The 21202-nt window shown below is 40.0% G+C and overlaps 2 protein-coding genes across 13 annotated transcripts in view; one reads left to right on the forward strand and one right to left on the reverse strand.

The window, feature by feature from the left end:
* LOC147363461 (uncharacterized) overlaps positions 1–2028 on the reverse strand; it is an 82017-nt gene extending 79989 nt beyond the window's left edge. For 2 of the 4 annotated variants that reach the window (XM_086327359.1, XM_086327358.1), the window contains exon 1: positions 47–2028. In XM_086327359.1, the coding sequence (XP_086183485.1) occupies positions 47–310 (264 nt within the window). In that variant the 5' untranslated portion in view covers positions 311–2028. The remainder of the gene's footprint in view (positions 1–46) is intronic. The other 2 variants (XM_086327360.1, XM_086327361.1) reach the window with 2 other exon arrangements.
* Positions 1–21202, forward strand: part of MAP4K3 (mitogen-activated protein kinase kinase kinase kinase 3) — a 184975-nt gene that overhangs the window by 678 nt on the left and 163095 nt on the right. The gene's annotated exons all lie outside the window — the stretch shown is intronic.

Consider the following 21202-nt stretch of genomic DNA (forward strand, 5'->3'; position numbering starts at 1 on the left):
CGAACAAAGGGCCGGGCGGTTAACCCCGAGACCCCCGCGTCCTTACCTGGATCTGCCCCGGACGCGCGTTTCCCGGGAAGCGCTGATCCGCGGCGGCAGCTCTGCTCTTGACCGCGTTGAGAGGGTCTGCGCGTTTGTTGCTTTGGCAGGGGCAGTGCGACGAGCCGGATGGCAGGGGTTTGGCGTGTGTCAAACCTGCGTGCTCCGCACGGACCCGGGATATTCCGCGCTGGGTTGGCATCTGCTGCCCACCAGGCCCGGCAATGGTCATTACTCTGGGCAGTCTCAACCACCTTTCGTCTCTTAGCATCTGCAGGCCAGTTTCTTTCAATTTTCCAAGTAATGACTTTCTTTTGCAAAGGAGATCTGGTTAGGATGACTCCTTTCTCCCTTTCTTTCGAAAGAGCAACTTTTTCTCCATCTCAAATTGGATTGTGATGCCTTATTAAACTTGTTTCCGTCAGTGACACATACGATTCAACTCTTCTTTTTTTTTTTTTAAGTGACTTGAACACTTAGGGGAGGTACTGGTTTGACAAGGTTAGAATTCAAAGTCCATTAGTAGCACAGCATTCCTGTTGTAGAGGGACCACTTCTAAATGTGGGAGATAAATCATGCTTCCTTGGCCAGCTCAACTCTTGGCCTCGCAGAGGCTGCCAAGAAGAGGACGCTCATGCCAAATGTGGCAGCAGTCTTGATTTGGTTGTGTATCTTCTTACTGGTAACTGAAGTGGAACTCCTCCTGTTTCACATAACACCTGAGGATGCGTAGAGAAACTTAAGTTTACTTTGGAAAGTTGAGTCTTAACTTTGTTTTGCCCACGTTTAAGCAGAAGATTTTTACTTTGACATGACTTGTAATGCATGTGGTAACTTAGATATTCAACACAATGCAGCCAGTATTCTGCAGGAGTCATGTTTTGTGAATGAGTCGCTTTCCCTTCCCACTTATCTCACCACTTTTCTCCATGGACAGCACGGGTGTCTTATGCATGCCTACTGTGTATAGGGGCTTCCCAGGTGGCTCAAGTGGTAAAGAACCTGCCAGCCTTTGGAGGAGACATAAGAGATGAGGGTTCAATCCCTGGGTGGGGAAGATCCCCTGGAGTAGACAGTGGCAACCTACTCCAGTATTTTTCCCTGGAGAATATCATGAACAGAGGAGCTTGGTGGGCTACAGTCCATGGGGTCCCAAAGAGTTGGACACAACTGAAGAGACTTAGCAGGCTGGCACTGTATATACTGTGTGTCTAAGCACTTGGGTTGTAGCACTAAAAGAGGGACGGTCTTCGCAAGTCTTACTTGTTTATATTTTTTGGACAAGAACAACAGTAAACAGTCATTTAAATAACTGTCTTATTGCAGTTTCCTTTTGTGCTGCAGAGAAGAGAGGATTAGGATTAGGGCTAGTAGACCATGTACCAGGGGGGACCTCATCTCCTCAGGGGAGTCAGAGGCACTGGGGAAAGGGGATTATGCCAGATAGAAGGAGCATGATCTGGGAAGGCTTGGAGGCCCCAAGGGCAGGGTGAGGATTTGAAAGAAGGCCTGTATGGCCTGAGTAGCCAGAGAGGGAGAATGGCCCTAGATTGAGCAGGCCTCTTATTAGGTCCTCCAAGGAGGTGGGACTTCTTCCTAGGACAATGAGGAGTCATTGCTGGGTTTTAAGCAGAAGAGTGAATTTAGACTTGGATTTTTACAAGCTTTATCACTGCAGTGTGGAGGGTGGAGATGGGGGACAGAGGTGAAGAGCAGTTAGGAGGCCACTGTAAGAATAACCATTATGTTACTGTGTTTGGAATTTGTAGTGATTGTGAAAGTTGAGGTGAGTGAATCCAGGTAACTTAGAGTTGGTTAAGGAAGTCTTGCTGTATTGAAATGAAAAGTAACTGAAACTTTGCTAATGTGTCAGTCTTAGGTGGCTGTGTGGACAGTAAGTGCTTTATCAGTTCTTTACAGAATAATCGGCCATGTACTTACTGTGTTTAGAAAAAACAGCTTGTAGTTAAGCCACATGTTTAAAAAAAAAAAAATTCAGGCCTGTAATTTCCTCAAGACATCTAAGTGCAGTACAGGTATAAGTTGATTAATTTTGTCATCTGTTTAAAATAATGATAATAGAAGCTAACATTTATAGAGTGTTACTTGCCAGGCACTGCTCTAAGACTTCGTCCTGTATTAACTTACTTAATCTTACAACAACCCATGGAGGGAGACACTGTTACTAACTACATTTTGCAGTAGAAGAAACTAAAGCACGGGGAAGTTGCAGTAACCTGTCAAAGATGGTAAGTGGCCAAGCCAGAAGGTGAATCAGTTTGCTTTAGGGACTGCATTCTTAAATCTTAACTTAATATGTGGGCAGATCATGTATTATCCAAGTAAGGACACAGAGGCACACAACTTAGTTCAGCATTTAGCTGCAGCTGCGCTCTGAGTCAGAGAGGATCTTTAAGTAGTAGTTAGTATACCTGAGTCCTGCTGTGCAGCCAGGCCTCACTGTTTTTGTAGAGTCTGCCAAGTGGACATCAGATAATAGATGCTTGATCCCTGCCTGCCAGACTCTTCTAGTACCAGGGACCCAAAAGAGAGAAACTATGTGGTTTTTGGCGTCATATCCCCGGTTTGCTGAACAACCCAAAGCTTAAACTATTTGTATTTTTGTCTATACATAATCATGTTCATGCTATAAAGATAACAGATTTTTTTTTTTGGTATTTGTTTTGCTCTTTTGATTTTCCTTGTTTATGCAAATTGTGTTAATTAGAGGGGAGTGCATTAAAGGATTTTTTTTTCAAAAGTCAGTAGTTTGCTCCCTGATTTACCAGTGTTTAGGTGCTAAAAATGGAATGATCCGATTAAGTAAATAAGTTAGAGGCCTGATTATGTACAGTCATTCTTAGAGGGTTGGTGTTTTAAGGGATTTTTGTTTTGAAAGCTATATCTTATGCAATGTAATAATATGCTTATTATATTTAAGGTGGTGTGTTTTGGTTAAAAAGTATTGAGCTAGGATGTGGAAGTGGAGAAGGAAATGGCAACCCACTCCAGAATTCTTGCCTAGAGAATCCTGTGGACAGAGGAGCCAGGTGGGCTGCTGTGTATGGCGTCGCACAGAGTCGAACACAACTGAAGTGACTTAGCTGCAGGCATGCATTGGAAAAGGAAATGGCAACGCACTCCAGTGTTCTTGCCTGGAGAATCCCAGGGACAGAGGGGCCTGGCGGGCTGCCGTCTATGGGGTCGCACAGAGTCGGACATGACTGAAGCGACTTAGCAGCAGCAGCAGGATGTGAAAGAGCCGGAGTTTATTAGCTCTGTAGCCTTGTAAAATCGTTTAGCCTCTCAGAGCTGTTTTGGTTTGAAGGTATTATTACCATCACGTGCCCTTCTGTTTGTGGTGTTAAATGACTTATGTCAGTCAACAAGTTTTTAATTTTTTTAAGACCAAAAAAATACAGATAATACATTTCCTCTGCACTCTCTTGGGCTTCCCAGGTGATGCTAGTACTAAAGAACCCGCCTACCAATGCAGGTAGATGTAAGAGACACAGGTTCGATACCTGGGTCAGAAGGATCCCCCGGAGGAGGGCATGGCAACCCACTTCAGTATTCTTGCCTGGAGAATCCCATGGGCAGAGAGCCTGGCGGACTGCAGTCCATAGGGTTGCACAGAGGCAGACACGACTGAAGTGACTTGGCATGCACTGCACTGTCTTAAAGTACATGAACATATAATTTAAAAAGAACAGTCATAATACTTTTAAATGTCTTATAACTCTGGGTTTTATCTGTCAGATGAAGTATCTGTAGCAGGAGTTACCTAGGGACCTGTGAGTTGACAGCTAAAAGGGGCTCATTGATTGAGCCTCAGGAGGCCCATGAAATCCTCTGAAATTAATAGACTTAACATTGTATGTTTGTGTGTTTTTCTGGAGAGATGGCTTTTGGTATTATTACGTTTTCAAAGAGGTCCATGATCCTAAGGAAGAAAAGAATGGAGAGCTGTAGGTTTGTCATTTGAAAGCAATTTCTTGGAGAGGTTAGGTAGTTATATACCATATCACGTTACCAGCATTTGTTAACATTAATGTGATTTCCACATGCATTATGCTTTTTTTCTCAGGCAGTTTTCCTGTTTAATTTGTATTTTTCCTACCCTTAGAGCCTTTGTGTCCAGATGTTTTTCTAGATTTACAGCTAGAGAAGATGCTAAAGCTGGAGATAGGGTGAGGCAAGGTGAATTTGAAGCACCGGTTTTCATGTGTTCTAAGAGAGCCTCTCAGTTGGTTCAGTGGCTTTGGCCTGGTCCCTGTGGACACTCCCAGATGCCACCAGCTTGTGCCTTCTCCTGAGTTCTAGCTCCTTGTCTCCAGCTGACATTTTCACAGACTACATCTTCCTCCAAAGGTGCCTCATAGCCCTCTTTTGTCAAGTGCCACAGTATGTCCCAATGCAGTTGGTAAGTCTTGAAGCCTTGGCATCATCTGTGCCTTCAGACTGGACTTCATAGGTGTTTTCTAAAGTGACCAGGATGCTCCAAGGAAAGCAGTACTATGAATTACACCAAAGACCAGGAAGTCCTACAGTAAACAAACCTGGTAAACAGTGCTTTACCCAGCAAACTCCAGACTTCCTTAACACTGGGATTCTTCTCTGTAATTCCAACTGCTTATCCTTAGAACTAGTGTCTTGTAGAACATGCTTTGGAAATGTTGATACTGATTTTATCTATGTGTGTTGGGAAGTCATTCCCTCTGGAGCAGAGGCTGTAGAGAGGCTGCGCTCCAGGGTAGCTTTCACGTGGTGATCTGTGTAAAGAGAGTCTCTGAAAGCTGACGGGAGAAGAATTGAAGACGGGATAGTGAAATCAGGAAATTAATTTGTATGTTCAAGTGTTCATGTGTCCGAGAGGGACCAGAGGAAGTAGTCTTAAACTTCAGAAAGATAGAGTGAGATAAATTAAGGTTGAGTTTCTCACTTCAGTACTTATTTGAGGTGGAAAGTGACAGTGGAACAGATTGTTGAATAATTTCTGTACACAAACAGGTTATCACAACACATGTGATTGTGTTAACTTGTATGTAACTCTGCAGTCTTTCAGGCATTCCGATTAATACCCTCAGACACTCTTTCATTATAGTCAGGATTTGTAAGGACTTCTGTGGAAAAGTCAGTTAAGACATGAAGACCTTTAGCATTTAGAAAAGAACAGCTGAAAGAAAATGAAACATGAGTATCTGGGGCTATGCCCTTTTTTTTTACTTTCATGGAGAACAAAGTCGAGAGGGACCAGAGGAAGTAGTCTTAAACTTCAGAAAGATAGAGTGAGATAAATTAAGGTTGAGTGTTCTCACTTCAGTACTTATTTGAGGTGGAAAGTGATAGTGGAACAGATTGTTGAATAATTTCTGTAGACACAAACAGGTTATCTCATTTTGTTAGGCTCTGATTCCCTAAAGAGGTACTTACCTCTAGAATTCGAAAGTACATCTAATTGTTTTGTATTGAGAATGAATAGTCATTCTCTCATGAGAGTCCATTTAACATTTGCCCCACATTGAATAGCTGTAATATGAAAGGAAAGGTTCTAGGGACTGTGTGTGAAATAGTGAAAAGGATAAGACTTGGTACTTTATGTACAGGGGCATAAAATGTGAGCCTACTTTAAGCTGTCATAGTTTGAGATCAAAACTGTGTTGGTTTCCCCTTTTCTAGCACATTAAATATCTTACTGGCAGAGAGATTGTTCCGACACTTCATAAAGTGGACAGCCAACCTCTCTATAGCACAGCATAGTGATTTAAGAGTAGTTTCTGGAGTCAGACTACCTGATTTCACCACCTGCTAGCCAATTACCTAATCTTTCTCTCTGTTCCTCAGTTTCCTCAGTTGTAAAATGGAGATGCTTAAAAAAGTATTTGGGACAGTGTGTGTGCATGCGTGTGCGTGTGCATGTGTGTGTGTGTGTGCATGTGTGTGTGTTGCTTAGCCATGTCCAATTCTTTGTGACTCCCATGGACTGTAGCCCGCCAGGCTCCTCTGTCCATGGAGTTTTCCCAGGCAAGAACACTGGAGTTTGTTGCCATTTCCTCCTCCAGGGGATCATCCCAACCCAGGGATTGAACCTGGGTCTCCTGCAAGGCAAGTAGATTCTTTCAGTTCAGTTCAGTTGCTCAGTCATGTCCGACTCTTTGCGACCCCATGGACTGCAGCACGCCAGGTTTCCCTGTCTATCACCAACTCCCAGAGCCTACTCAAACTCTTGTCCATCGTGTCAGTGATGCCATCCAACCATCTTATCCTCTGTCATCCCCTTCTCCCACCTTCAATCTTTCCTAGCATCAGGGTCTTTTACAATGAGTCTGTTCTTCCATCAGGTGGCCAAAGTATTGGAGTTTCAGCTTCAGCATCAATCCTTCCAATGAATATTCAGGACTGATTTCCTTTAGGATGGACTGGTTGGATCTCCTTGCAGCCCAGGGGACTCATAAGAGTCTTCTCCAACACCACAGTTCAAAAGCAATTCTTCAGCGCTCAGCTTTCTTTATAGTCCAACTCTGACATCCATACATGACTACTGGAAAAGCCATAGCTTTGACCAGATGGACCTTTGTAGGCAAAGTAATGTCTCTGCTTTTTAATGTGCTATCTAGGTTGGTCAAGGTTGGTCATAGCTTTTCTTCCAAGGAGCAAGCGTTTTTTAATTTCACGGCTGCAGTCACTGTGTGCAGTGATTTTGGAGCCCCCCAAAAATAAAGTCTCTCACTCTTTCCACTGTTTCCCCATCTATTTGCCATGAAGTGGTGGGACCAGATGCCGTGATGTTAGTTTTCTGAATGTTGAGTTTTAGGCCAGCTTTTTCACTCTCCTCTCTCACTTTCATCAAGAGGCTCTTTAGTTCTTTGCTTTCTGTCATAAGGGTGGTGTCATCTGCATATCTGAGGTTATTGATATTTCTCCTGGCAGTCTTGATTCTAGCTTGTGTTTCATCCAGCCAGGCATTTCGCATGATGTACTCTGCATATAAGTTAAATAAGCAGGGTGACAATATACAGCCTTGACATACTCCTTTCCCGATTTGGAACCAGTCTGTTGTTCCATGTTCAGTTTTAGCTAGAACCCCATGAACAGAGTGAAAAGGTAGATTCTTTACCGTCTGAGCTACCAGGGAAGCCCCATTTGGGACAGGGCCTGTCACCTAATACTCAGTAATGGTTCATTGTCAGTCATAATATTTATTATTGTATATTGCTATTTCTCCTGCTGCTGTCTTCCTAACCTACTCTGCTCCTCCTGCTGCTGCCTCAGTGGTTTTGCACTTGCTGTCTGTGCTTGAAAATTCCCCTCCACTAATGTCTGTATGGTTTGCCTTTTCATTTCCCTCAGGTGTCAGCTCAAATGTCACCTTTTAATGTGCATGTTCCTTACCATCCTGTAAAAAACAACTCCTCCGCACTTCTGTCTTTACCCGGAATGTGTCCAGATTTTGTAGGGCCTGAACTTTATACAGTAATTTGGGTACCCTCAGTGAGAAAACAAATACATTAGAATAAAATGTTTGGTGTGAAAGTGAGTACTTAGAATTAGAAAAGGTGTCCCAGCAAATGCTGTAACCTTAGAGGCAGGTCCCTCTCTTCTGAGGGCTCGTCAGGCATTTAAGCAGAGATGCTGGGTGGCGCTTCCGGATGCCACCCACCCTGCCTCTCCTCCCCAGCGGCACCCTCCACGTCCCAGTAGCTCTCAGCACTCTCAGAGGCCCAGGAGAGTGAGGAGGCCTGAACTTTTAAGTTTTATTAGCTTTATAAAAAAATTCAGCTCTGCTTCTTACTCACCCTAATTCTCACTGTGGCATGTGTCACCTTATATTTATTTGCTTATTGCCCTCCTCTCCGCACTAGGGTGTAAGCCCAAGAAGCTGGTGGTTTAGTTTTGTCCATGGCTGTATCCCCAGAACGTAGAAAAGTGCCTAACACGTATTAGACTCACAGTAAATATTTGTGGAATGAATGAATGAACCGGCATGAGAGAAACCATGTGCTACTACCTAAGTTTAGAGGAAGGAGAACATTATTTCCGGTTTGGAGAAATCACAGCAGGTTTTATAGTGGAGATGATATCAGGCTTGACCTATAGTTGTGGCCACAGTGGGTACAGACTGAATTAAACATTATAGATTATTATTAGGACCAAGGTAAATCAATAGGCTTAATGTATCTTCTGCATAATAAGCAGTGTTCATAGCTTACATGGATGTAAGAATACTCTTGTCATTTTAAACTAAAGACATTTAGTAACTAGTAAAAAAAATATATGTAGCTGTTACATACTGGTTTTCGTGTTTTGAAAATATGATTAAGTTGGACTTCAAATCAGGAAGAGGACTTTGTTCACCAGTACCAAAAGGCCTTAGATTTGAGAGATGAGCTCATGTTTGTTTTAGCTTTGTTTTTACAGGTTTTTTTTTTTTGGTGGAGATGCGGCTGGAAGATGCCATGTTTCATTTCCAGCTGCCTTGACCTGAGGTTATAGGTTTGGATTCTTCATGTGACAATGTATTGCCTCCTTTAAACCTTAAAATCTGTTGAAAAAATTTTAGATGTGACCGTAAATTTAGGTACGTCCAAATAAGACATTTATTTAGTTTGTTTAAAGTCGTCTTAAAAACTTGAGATGGTAAGAAAGTTCTTCCTGCATAAATCATCCACCTTCTGTTCCTTCATTACCTATAAAATGGAAACTTCTTAAGAAAAATTGAAGTACAGTTTCTGTGGAATATATAAATTACAATGTAGTGATCCACAATATAGAAAGATTATGTGCTGCCGATAGTTTAAATCTCACCTTTGAGACATTGTCCTTTTTGCCTTCTGGCCCCTTAGGAAGAGAAAGTTGAGATTGGAGGAGACAGGGAGAGAGGAAGGAATGGTAGGCGCTTTCCAGGTGAGGAGGGACTGTGTAACTATAGGAGTAAAGGTTTAGAAACTAAAAGGGAGGATTGACTAACATGGAAGACCCGTGTGCAGGAGCATGGAGAAGTAGAATTTGCTAGGTGGGGCAGGACCAATTTACAAACTTGGAAGCCAGGTAAAATCGGAGTGACAGGCTGTGGGGAGCACTAACGGCTTTTGTGCAGGATGTAATAATGTTGATGAGTGCCCAGGGTTATTCTGGCAATTTTGATGAGAATGGATCAGAGAGGAAGGGCAGAAATACCTATGAAAGAATCTGCTTTAGAATCCTTATGTACTCTTAAAAATAGTTGATAATACCAGAGTTGTTTATGTTAATTGTATCTATTGCAATTGACTATATTAGCAATTATACCTGAGAGGTTTTTTAATTTTTTGAAAAAAATAATAAACTTATAACGTCAACATAAATTGACATTTTCATGAAAAATTTTTTTCAAAATAAAAAATTTAGTGAAGGGAGCGGCATTGTTATACATTTTGCAAATCTTTTTAATATTTTGTTAAATAGAAGGCAGCAGATTCTCATTGTTCTTTCATTCAGCCTGCTGCTGCTGCCACTAAGTCGCTTTAGTCGTGTCCGACTCTGTGCGACCCCATAGACGGCAGCCCATCAGGCTCCCCCATCCCTGGGATTCTCCAGGCAAGAATACAGGGGTGGGTTGCCATGTCCTTCTCCAGTGCGTGCATGCATGCATGCTAAGTCGCTTCAGTAGCGTCCGACTCTGCGACCCTATAGACAGCAGCCCTCCAGTTTCCTCTGTCCACAGGATTCTCTAGGCAGTAATACGGAGTGGGTTGCCATTCCCTTCTCTCTCATTCAGCCTATTGGGATACTTTGTTTTGGTTGACATGTAAAGGAAATCTGGTCTCTGGCACATATTTTTTTGGAAAAGGAGAATATTTTTTAATAGCCTTTTCAGATAATTATGGGTATTTTCCTCTGATACTTCTCTACAACTTGACAGTTAAAAATTAGTTATAAAGTAGAATCTAAGACCTACCATTATGGTAAAACACTTAATTGTTAGTCTCTCTTGAATTTTAAACATCATTTTTACCCATGTATGATTTTTTTTTAACAGCATGCATTGTTCACTCAAAAATATAGATCCACGACATTATCCAGACCTTCCCAAGGTTGCCACCTTTCATTACACAGTACCACAAATCATCACTCATCTCATCAGAAAAGTCTTAAAGTATCAATGGTAGATACAAGTTTTCCAAGACTCAAGTTTCTATTTAAAAGTGCTAAATGCATCCCCTGCAACAAACTGTTGGTTTTTTCATTGAACTGACAAATTCATTTCGTTCATGTTCAAGAAAATGTCAGATATCTAAACATGAATAATCACAGGTAGTCAGTTGGTCTTTGAAGTAAAAACAGTGTACTGTGGAAAAAGTGGCTAGTTCAGGTTGCAGCTCAATCCCCAGTGCTGTTCTTTGAGATGATAACCAGTGTACTTGGAATATGGAAGTGTTTTATGCATTTCCTCAAATAGAATATTAAAATAATAAGTGTTTAAGGGTGAATATTTAATAATACTGATGCTTCCACAAGGGCATTCTTAAGTGAAACTGGTCTGTTTTTTCCCAGTGAGTGCGCGGCAGTGAAGAATACAGTTACTGCTGTACGTTGTGGGGCTGCTGCCTTGATTTGTGCTAAGGCACGGTAGTTTGGGCTTCCCTCGTGGCTCAGATGGTAAAGAATCCTCCTGCAATGCCTGGGTCGGGAAGATCCTCTAGAGAAGGAATGGCAACCCACGCCAGTATTCTTGCCTAGAGAATTCCATGGACAGAGGAGCCTGGCGGGCTACAGTCGGTGGGATCATCAAGAGTCGGACAAGACTGAACAACTAACACTTCACCCGCAGTTTTACCATCACTGCTTTTGTACTGTTAGTACAAATGTCAGCACAGAGAAAGGGGGCCAATAGCGTTTTCAGTATTATTATGAAAATGGTTTTGACTTTTCAGACTCTCAGAAAGAGCTCCCAGGGACCTCCAGGGATTCACAGAGCTGTGCTAGAGGGTTATATAGAGATCTAAGAGGAAGGTCAATGGGAATGGGTCAGACAAGGCAAACAGAAGTGAAGAATGGAAAGGAAGAACAGATAGATGAAAAGCATCTTGGAGAGAAATTTGACAGGGCTTTGTGGAGAAGTACAGGGATGGAGAGAGACGATTCAGAGAGGACTTAATTTTAAGCCTCATTGAGGAGCATGTAATAGGTGCTTTATAAATACTTGTTTAAACCAGTTAGTGGGAGAATGGCATCAGTTACAGAGACAGTGAAGTTGAGAAGGGGAGCTCTGACAGTTTGAATACTCTATTAGAAAATAGGTATCTGTGAGGTTTTTTTGCCCCCCCCCCCCTTATTTTCTGGCTGTGGTTACTCTATAAAGAAACAGGAATAATAAAGACCTCCCTTCATTTTTCTGTGCAGAATAACAATTGTTTAGCAGTGTCTTAGGATAAATGAGGCTGATAAGGGCCAGAACCTTTCTCCCAGCTTACTAAGGGATTAACAGGAGGAGATGAAAAATGTGTCTTATTGAAGAAAAATGCTGCAGATTTGGAGGATAATTGATATAAGGAATTAGTGAATGGAGCAGTAGAATATGAGCTAGATATTTTTATTCTGGCTTAAATTTGAAAAGTTTTTTGTATTCTGATTATAATGTACATTTTTTAAAAGAAAAAAATAGACAATAAGAAAACTCTGAGAAAATTAAAATGATTGATAGGCTTACTCCCAAGAGGTGAATATTCTTAGTATTTTGATGTTTCTTTGTAGACAGATATTTTACAAAACTTGTATGCTGTTGCGTACTTTTAAAATTAATTATGGCTTACTTAGAGTGAAATGCTTAGACCTTAAATGTTTCAATTAGAGGAGTTTTGACATATATAGTTCTGCAACCCATGCCTTTATTGAGGTAGACGGTTTCCTTAACCTCAGAAAATTCTCTTGTGTCCCTTCTCAGTCATGCAGCACTGCCCCCCTCAACCATTCCACTCCTGTTCTAATTTCTATCACTATGAAAGCTCTTCTAGAATGTGATATAAGTGAATCCCAAATGGATTACCTTGGCACCTTTGACAAAAATCAGTTGACAGTACCTGTGGTATTCGGCACTTTGTCTCGTCCCATTGAGCTGTTTGGCTATATTTTCAACAATACCTCAGTCTTGCTTGTGCATATGTGCATTCTCCAGGCAAGGATACTGGAGTGGGTTGCCATGCCCTACTCCTGGAGAATCTTCCCCATCCAGGGATTGAGCCCAGGTCTCACGTATCTCCCGCATTGCAAGTGGATTCTTTACCTGTTGAGCCACCTGGGGGTTTTCTGTGGCTTTATAGAAAGTCTTGAAAACAAGTAGTGAGATCTTCCCAGATGATGCTAGTGGTAAAGAACCCGCCTGCCAGTGCTAGACATGAAAGAGATGTGTGTTTGATCCCTGGGTCCAGAAGATCCCCTGGAGGAGGGCATGGCAATCCACTCCAGTATTCTTGCCTGGAGAATCCCATGGACGGAGGAGCCTGGAGGGGTACAGTCCATAACGTCTCAAAGAGTTGGACATGACTAAAGCAACTTAGCATGCACTCACACAGTAAGTCCTTCAACTTTATTCCCCGCCTTTCAAAATTGTTTTATGTATTCTAGGTCCTTTATTTTTACCATGCAGATTTTAGAGTCAGCATTTCAATGATATGAAAAAGGCTTCTGAGATTTTAACTTTTTATTTTGAAGTGATTAAACACTCACAGGAAGTGGCAAAAAAAAAAAAAAAAGGACAAAGAGATCACGTGGACCCAACCCCCAGCTTCCCCCAGTGTTGATACTTTTGCCCAACTATAGTGCATTATCAAAACCAGGAAGATTGATTGACACAATGCAGTTAACTGGACCTTAGTAAATTTCACCCCTTTTTGCATGCACTCATATTTTCATATCTGTGTGTATAATTCTGTGACATTTTGTCCCATATGTAACCTACTGGATTTTATTGGGATTATGTGGAATCTGCAGTTCATTTTGTGGAAAATTGAGATCTTAACAGTACTGAGCCCTGTGATCTGTGAATATGGTATCTCTCTCCATTTATTTAGCTCTCCTTTAGCTTATTAATGTTTGCCTTTTCTTCTTATTTATAAATTTTATCATTTGCTTTCTCTACTAATATAGTAAAAGATAGCTATTATGAAGTATTTCTTCATAGTGGTACAGTGTTTGTAATGTGAGCCACAGTTTCAGTTTTTATTAAAATCTTCACTGTACTAGTGGTGTCTGACTTCCTTTGATTTAACCTTGAACATTTTTAGCCCTGAGCATATGGACTCTTACTAAAATTGGCAAAATGAAAACAGGGGAAATGAATTTAAAAAGCTGTCCACTTCAACTATATTATCTAAAGATTAAAACAAAGTCCTTAGAGCCTTATATATGAGATGAATTGGTACATATTTTGCAAAATTAATATTTTGTGCTTATTAAAGGAAAATAAAAGTTTGCTTCATCCTTAAGAGAAAAACAAACAACATTGTGCTTGATTGGTTTAGGAAATCCTAAAGAATTCTTTCAGATCTTGAGGAGCTTATAATCTGATTAAGGAAACAAATTATGACTAAAATGTATATGTGCTGCCAAAGCAAGTGCAAAATTATGCCTAAAATGGAACATCTAAGGAACATTTCTAAGGCGGTATTTGAACAATTAAAAGAGCAATAACATGTTTTAAATACTATAGAAAATTCAATTTAAGGGAAAGGTGAGTTGGCATTAATTTAGTAAGGACTTCCAGGAAGAATGAATCTGACCTGGGAGTCAAAGAAATAATTAAGTTTTCATTTTTAGAGAGAAAACTTTTCATTTGTGAGTGAAGCCATTCCAAAGGAGTAGGTATGTATAAACATAAAACTGTGGGACCTAAGTGAGCAAAGAGGTAATAGACATTCTGACTAAAGTGAGCGTTCATATTTTGAGATGTGATAGATAATGTTTCAGATATCCAAGATAAAGACAAATAAATGCTCGGAAAACGTGCTACTCATTTGAACTACAGTATATTTTCCAAATTCGTAGAGCCAGTCTTGTCTTTCTGACCGTCTTAGGTCACTATTGGATGAGTTTTATTTCCTCCCTTTTCCCTCTGTTGGGCTAAAAGTTATTTTTATACATTTTATTTTTATACTTCTGGTTTAAAATTTCAACCATAATAAGGTGGATAATAAGGTTAATGCATCTTTATTCTCTTTCTGGTCAGTGCATGGACTTGAGAATGATTCGACTCAATTGCCACCTTTCTGCTCTGTGTTGTCTGTTAGTTTGGTTCTACACTGCTTTTTTTGTCTCCCAGATGAGTGTTTACTATCATTGCTTTATACATACAGTGCTATTTTACGTTCAACCATATGGTTTTCAGTTTCTTTGCTCACTATTGTTTCTTGGCAACTTACTGTGTCACTCTGGCTTCAGTTTTCTTCTTCCTGTTTAGCATTATTTGATAGATTATTATTCCTCCCTCCCCCTCTCCCTTCGACTGTGTAAAGGTAAAACTCAGTCTCTTTTTTTCAATAAATATCTCTATTTTTGTCTTAACTTTTATAATGTAGTGTAGTATAACTAGGTTAACAATTACTTTCTCTTGGAACTCTGAAGATATTCTATTGTTGATGATAAGAAGTCTGTTGTCAATTTGTTGTTCCTTGTAGCTTGCTAATCAGTGTTTTCTTTCTAATTGATTTTAAGATTTTTTTTCTTTGACTCTGGTGTTACATTGATGTTTCTAGATGTGGATTTAAATAAAAATATTTGTTTCATCAGTTCTGGAAAATTCTAAGCTGGCATATCTTTGACGATTATTTTTTCCTATCGTTTTTTTCTTTAGAACTATTGTGTACTTTTCTTTGTATTTCATCATGTTGCATAACATCATGATTTTTCAGCTCTGTATTCTGTCTTACAGTATGGTTCATACCTTCAGTATCTTCCATCGTGTCTGTGTCTCATCAGCTATTCAGAATTTCTGTTGCCTTTAAAAAAAATTATTTGAACTCACAGGAAAATTAGAAGAATAATACAAAAAACTCTCATATACCCTTACGCAGATTCACCAGTGGTTAACACTTGGCCACTTTTGCGTTGTCATTTTTTTTCCTCTCTTTCTCTCTCTAGATGTATATATATGTATGCACACATATTACTGGGTTGGCCAAAAAAAAAGTTCATTTGGGTTCTTCCATAGCATCCTAAGGAAATACCTGAACGAACGTTTTGGCTAACCCAGTATTTTTCTGGGAAGCATTTGAGAGTAAATTACAAGCATCATGCTCCTTTATATATATACAAATCACATTGTTTCTCAAATATTTTTCACTTAAATGAAACCGCAGAGTCAGACTTTCAATATAATACTACCATCTGATCTGTAGACCTTATTCAGATTTCTCCAGTGGTCTTAATAATGTCCATAAGAGCATTTTGCCTGCTAGTTTAGAAACTGACACAGGATTATTCATTGCTTTTAGTTTTCAAGACTTTCCAGTCTCTCTTCATCTAGAATAGTTTTTTAGCCTTTCTTTGTTATCCTAGACACTGACATTTCTGAAGAGTGTGTGTCATGTATTTTGTAGAATGTCCTTCATTTTTGGAGTGTCTGGTGTTTCCTTTTGGTTAAATTCGGGTTACACATTTTGGGCAGAAGAGTGTGTAAGTGATGATGTGTACTCAGTGAATCGTATCAGGAGGCACATGATGTTGATTTGTCCCTTTATTAATGTTAGTTTTGATCACTTGATTAACAAGGGTCTGCCAGATTTCACCACTACAGAGTTAACTTTTTTCTTTTTGTAGTTAATAAGTAATTTGTGGGGAGATACTGTGAGACTGTATAATACCTCCTTTTTCATCTAACTTACATCCATTAGTTTTAGCTTCCAGTGATGATTCTTACTCAAGTTATTACTATGATGGTTGCAAAATAGTGGTGTTCTAGCTCCATTAATTTTTTCTGTATTTATTGGTTGACATTCTGTTGTGATGAAGAGCTTTTGCTGTGCTTAGTCTCTTAGTCATGTCCGACTCTTTGCAACTCCATGGACTGTAGCCCACCAGGCTCCTCTGTCTGTTTACTTCTCCATTTATTTATTTTTGGACTTAAAGATTCTTATTTATTGAGTTCTAATTAATCACTATCACTTATTTTAATGGCCAAACTATTTAAGCTTTGGTTATTTAGATTGTTTCTTAGTCAGCTCCAGCTGCAAAAACAAAATACCGTAGACTGGATGGCTTAAACAACAGAAATTACTTTGTCACGGTTCTGAAGACTAGAGGGCTAGGCTCAAGGTGTGCCAGCACAGTTGGTTTCTGGTGGGGGCTCTGTTCCTGGTTTGTGGAGGGCCCTCATCTGCTGTCTTACTGTGTGCTTACATGGCAGAGACGCAGTGAAGCTCTCTTGTATCTCTTCTTCTAAGGGCACTGGTGCCGTGTGAGGGCCCCCAGCCTCATTACCTCATCCTCATCTAAACCTAATTATCTGCCCAAGGCCCTGTCTCCAGACACCATCACATGGAGATGAGGGTTTCAGCATATGAACTGGGGGGAGGTGGGGGACACAGTTCAGTCCATAGCAGATTCACTTCCTTTAATAATTACATTTCGAGAAGCTCTGTTTTATTATTTTTTTCAAGTCTGTATATTCTTTTTTGCATAGTTTCTTGTTCTTAGGGTTTTGACCCCTTCTTATAACTTTGATTATCTTAACATACTTACTAACGTTTGCTATTCAGATTACTATCCTGTCTTTTCAAATTCGGGGTGGAGGGAATGTTGATCTTTCTGTGTTTTGGTTTGTTGTGTGTGTTGATTCTCCCTTGTGGTAGATTTTTATTTTAATTTTTAATTCATCTGAAATTTATGTGAAAATCTTTTGTGGCTCAAGTTATATGGGAATGTGCTTCCAAAACAGTTTTGCTTTCACTCCTACTGGGAACCTCATGAGTCTCATTGGTCTGGAACTAACCTTTATGTTAAATGCTCAGTTTGGAATTTCTCACACATTATGTGTAATGCAGATTTGAACCCCAGACCCAAATGAGTAGCACACTCTTGGTTTTGAATTCTGAAGGGGCTTTTTTCTTTCCTCCCTGCGGTAAACATCGTGGACAGAGATTTTTGTGTGGACATAACTTTTCAACTGTTTGGGGTAAATACCAAGGAGCGTAATTGCTGAATTGTGTGGTGAGACTATGTTTAGCTTTGTGGAAAAACTGCCAAACTTGCTCCCAGAGCGACTGTACCATTTTGTATTCCCAGCAGCAATGAATCCTGTTCCTGTTGCTCCACAGCCTCGCCAGCATTTGCTGGTGTCTGTCTTTTGGATTTGGCTATCTTCGTAGGTCTGTAGTGGTTATCTTATTTAATTTGCAGTTCCCGGGGACATTGATCATCTTTTCACGTGCTTGTTTGTCATCTGTGTATCTTGTTTGGTGAGGTGTCTGTTCAGGTCTTTTTGTCTTTTTAAAAATTGGATTGTTTGTCTTCTAACAGTTTTAAGAATTCTTTGTATATTGTAGGTACAAGCCCTATATCAGATATATGTATTGCAGTTATTTTCTCCCATCTGTGGCTTGTCTTTTCATTCTCTTAACAGTGTCTTTAGCAGAGCAGAAGTTCTTAATTTAGTGAAGTCCAGCTTGTTGATTATTTCATTGATCATGCCTTTGGTGTTATTTAAAAACCCATTGCCAAACCCAGACCATGGTCACCTAGATTTTCTCTTCCAGAACTTCTTTAGTTTTGCATTTGACATTTAGGTCTATGATCTATTTGAAATAGTTAATTTTTGTGAGAGATGTTAAGATCTGTGTCTAGATATTTTTTTTTTTTTTGGCATGTGGATGTCCAGTTGTTTGAATACCTTTTGTTGAAAAGATCATCCTTTTTCCATCTAATTACCATAATTCCTTTGACAAAGGTCACTTGACTGTATCTGTATGGGTCTATTTTGGGGTTCTTGTATTAGCTTACTAGGGATGTCAAAATAGAGTATCATAGACTGGGTGGCTTTAACAACAGAAACTTATTTTCTTGGAGTTCCTACTAGCTCTGGAGGCTAGAAGTTCTGAGATCAAGGATTTTTAGCAGAGTTAGTTTCTTCTAAGGCCTTTCTCCTTGTCTTATGTAAATGACTGTCTTTTCCAGGTGTCTTTACGTGGTCTTCCCCGTAACTGTCTGTGTTCACACAGGGGTAGTTTGAGGTTATTAAAGAGTGGTATGCAGTACTTTGGAGTCAGATATAGCATAGAACTGGGTTTCCCAGGTGGCACTAGCGGTAAGGAACCTGCCTGCCAGTGCAGGAGACGTAAGAGAGACAAGTTCGATCCCTGGGTCGGGAAGATCCCCTGGAGGAGGGCACAGCAACCCACTCCAGTATTCTTGCCTAGAGAATCCTGTGGACAGAGGAGCCTGGTGGGCTGCAGTCCATCGTGTTGCAAAGAGTCAGACACAACTGAAGCGACCTAGCATGCACCACACATATAGCATACAACTAGGGGAAGTAAGACTGGGAGTTCATTGAATCCAGTTAGGAGAATGTACTTGCTGTCTGTAGAGTTGTTTTCTGGAGTGTTTAGAGTGGTTGGCAAAATATCCTGTTTATAAGTGATTCAGAAAATAAGAGAAGATGGTGACATCTTTCGTAGTCTTTTGTTGAGGAGTTTGATCCTGTTACTTCCTCCTAGCGCCATATCATTTATATCCTTCTCTAAATGTGTTCCCCAGGGGTACTTACTGAGCATCTCTGCTGAACCCTGTACCACGGCTATGCGGAAGATGTGAGCCCTCTTCTCAGGGAGGTGGCAGGGTAGATATGGGCGTGTGTGTGGGTACACGCTCAGTCGTGTCAAACTCTTTGTGACCCCATGGACTGTAGCCTGCCTGGCCCCTCTGTCCATGGCATTTTCCAGGCAAGAGTTCTGGAGTGGTTTACCATTTCTTACCCCAGGGTATCGATGTACTATGTAATTTAATTCCAGCATTAACATGGAGCATTTTTTTATTTGTATTGAATTATGTGATTCTTGATAGACTTACAGAAGATCAGAAAACGGTTGTAACTTTCTAGAAGAAACAGACTGAAAGTTGGTCTCTAAAATGTGCTTAGATTTAATAGGTGAAGTGGAACAACATTGCAGTTGAAATGAATATTGGAAAATGAAGACGATTGAGGGTGGGGGATAAGCAAGAAGGGATCATTCAGGAAATAGGTCAGATTGCATCAAATGAGAATAGTGGAGAATATTGGATATTAATGACAGCAGTAATTAAATAATAGCAAATAGCATTTATGGAGTACTGACCAAGTCCTAGGCATGGTTCTGTGCGAACAGTCCAAGAATGAATGATAATAATGTGAATTAGATTAAGGACATGGGAAGTTTGGAGCATAGGTGGCCTGAAGAGATGGGAAACTTGAATAAAGTAAGCTGTATAGTTGGAGTTTGGACAGATCGATTGAGATAATCAATTTAAGTGGAAATATGTTGTCTCATCTCCTTCCCCTTCCCACCCTGCTAGTGGTCGACTAGCAGAACTGAAGGGATCAGGGGGGAGATATGGTAAAGAAAGAAACAGTGAATGTGCCAATGAGATTTCTTCAGATTTCTCATGGGAGCCAAGAGAAGGGACATCTTTTGCTTAGAGGTTTCAAATAAAGAAGAGCTCTCATCTAACTTCGTCCTCACTTTTAAAAAATGTTCAAAGGATTCAAGATTCGTGGTTTCAGTCTTTTTTTTGAGGTGTCACATTTGAGTGAGTGAGTGAAATATGCCCTGAAAGACCTGTGCCGTAATATACATGTGTGTGAAAGTTATGGTATTTAGGAAAAGGTTTGGTGTTACAAGTTACTGAGTATGTTCTAGTCGAAACAGCTAAGACTAATGGAAAGATAGTGAGATATGACCCACCATTGTTGTAATCAAAGTTTTCTTTCAACACCTGTGCATCCTTGAAATCCTTTTTTGGATTCCTGTCTTCCTTCCGGTACCTCAGGAGTTGGTGACTTTGATCTCCCAGTGTCCCTACACAGGAGGCTTCACACTGCTCTCCCACCACAGCATCCTTAAGGTCACGGAGTCAGTGAGAGGTAGAGGACATTGAGGCGCCAGTGATAGGAGACTCAGGTGGACAGTCGCTTTATGAAAACTTGTTCTGCTTTCCTTTCTCTGTTTCTTGCTGCGTTTGTCCCCGCCCCTGCTCCTCCGCCTTTTCTCCCTTTAATGAAACCTCAAACCCCAAACCTTCAAAGAGGGTTGAGTAGAGACTATAAAGCCTTCTACAGAAACAGGCCACACGCAGAGCTGTTTACTTTTTGTGTGCCATTCAACTTGAACAGTCATAGGTCAGCCAGCCATTGTCATTTTTATTTCATAATCATTATGTTGACATTTTTCTTTGGGGGTCTTGTGTTTCTAGTCAGTGCTTTGATGTTCATCTGCTTCACTAGTGGAGTCTGCTAATCACATATGATGTTTTCATTTGGAATGTTGAGGTTTTTTTGTTGTTTTTTTTCCTAAAGTAAACTGTGGTTACATGAGGCTTGACAGACTTTTTTCTTTCAAAAAACCAAAATTGAAGGTTACTGTTAATTACTGGGCAGAGTTGCTATTTTTACAGTAGGTTTGTATTGAGATTTCCTTGGCTGTTTCTATCATGTTATAGTATTTGGATTAAATTTTAAAGAACATTTCTGTAATAATATAACCTGTATTGTTTTATAGTAAGTGATCATATAAAAGGTATGAAATTTAAATCTGTGTTTTATAAGACTTTAGACAAAGTATTCTAAAAATATAATTTAACTTATTTTGGTGGGTTTTAGAAAACTCTGGAAACCGAACTTATTTTATATGGCCGCAAAAGGGTCTAGTTTTTTTTTTTAGCAGCATTGTTTGTAAAAGTTATTCATTTACCTGATATGATCAGCTGTTTTAGAAGATAAATACCTTTTTATCTGGACAAGGCTTAAACTCATCTTTTTACACTCATACCATTTTTAAAATCTAGTTTCTCTTTTAATTCTTTGGCTTGAGATTTTTTTTTTTTAGCTTATTTTAGAATATTCTTAGATTTATAAAAAGTTACAAAAATAGTAGAGAGTTTCTGTAAACTCCTCACCTGTTTTCCCCTTTTGTTAACGTCTCACACAACCATGTGACTTTG

This window comes from Bos grunniens, chromosome 11, assembly GCF_055505025.1.
Source record: "Bos grunniens cultivar Pamir isolate PY7600 chromosome 11, Bosgru_T2T1.0, whole genome shotgun sequence".
Lineage (NCBI taxonomy): Eukaryota > Metazoa > Chordata > Mammalia > Artiodactyla > Bovidae > Bos > Bos grunniens.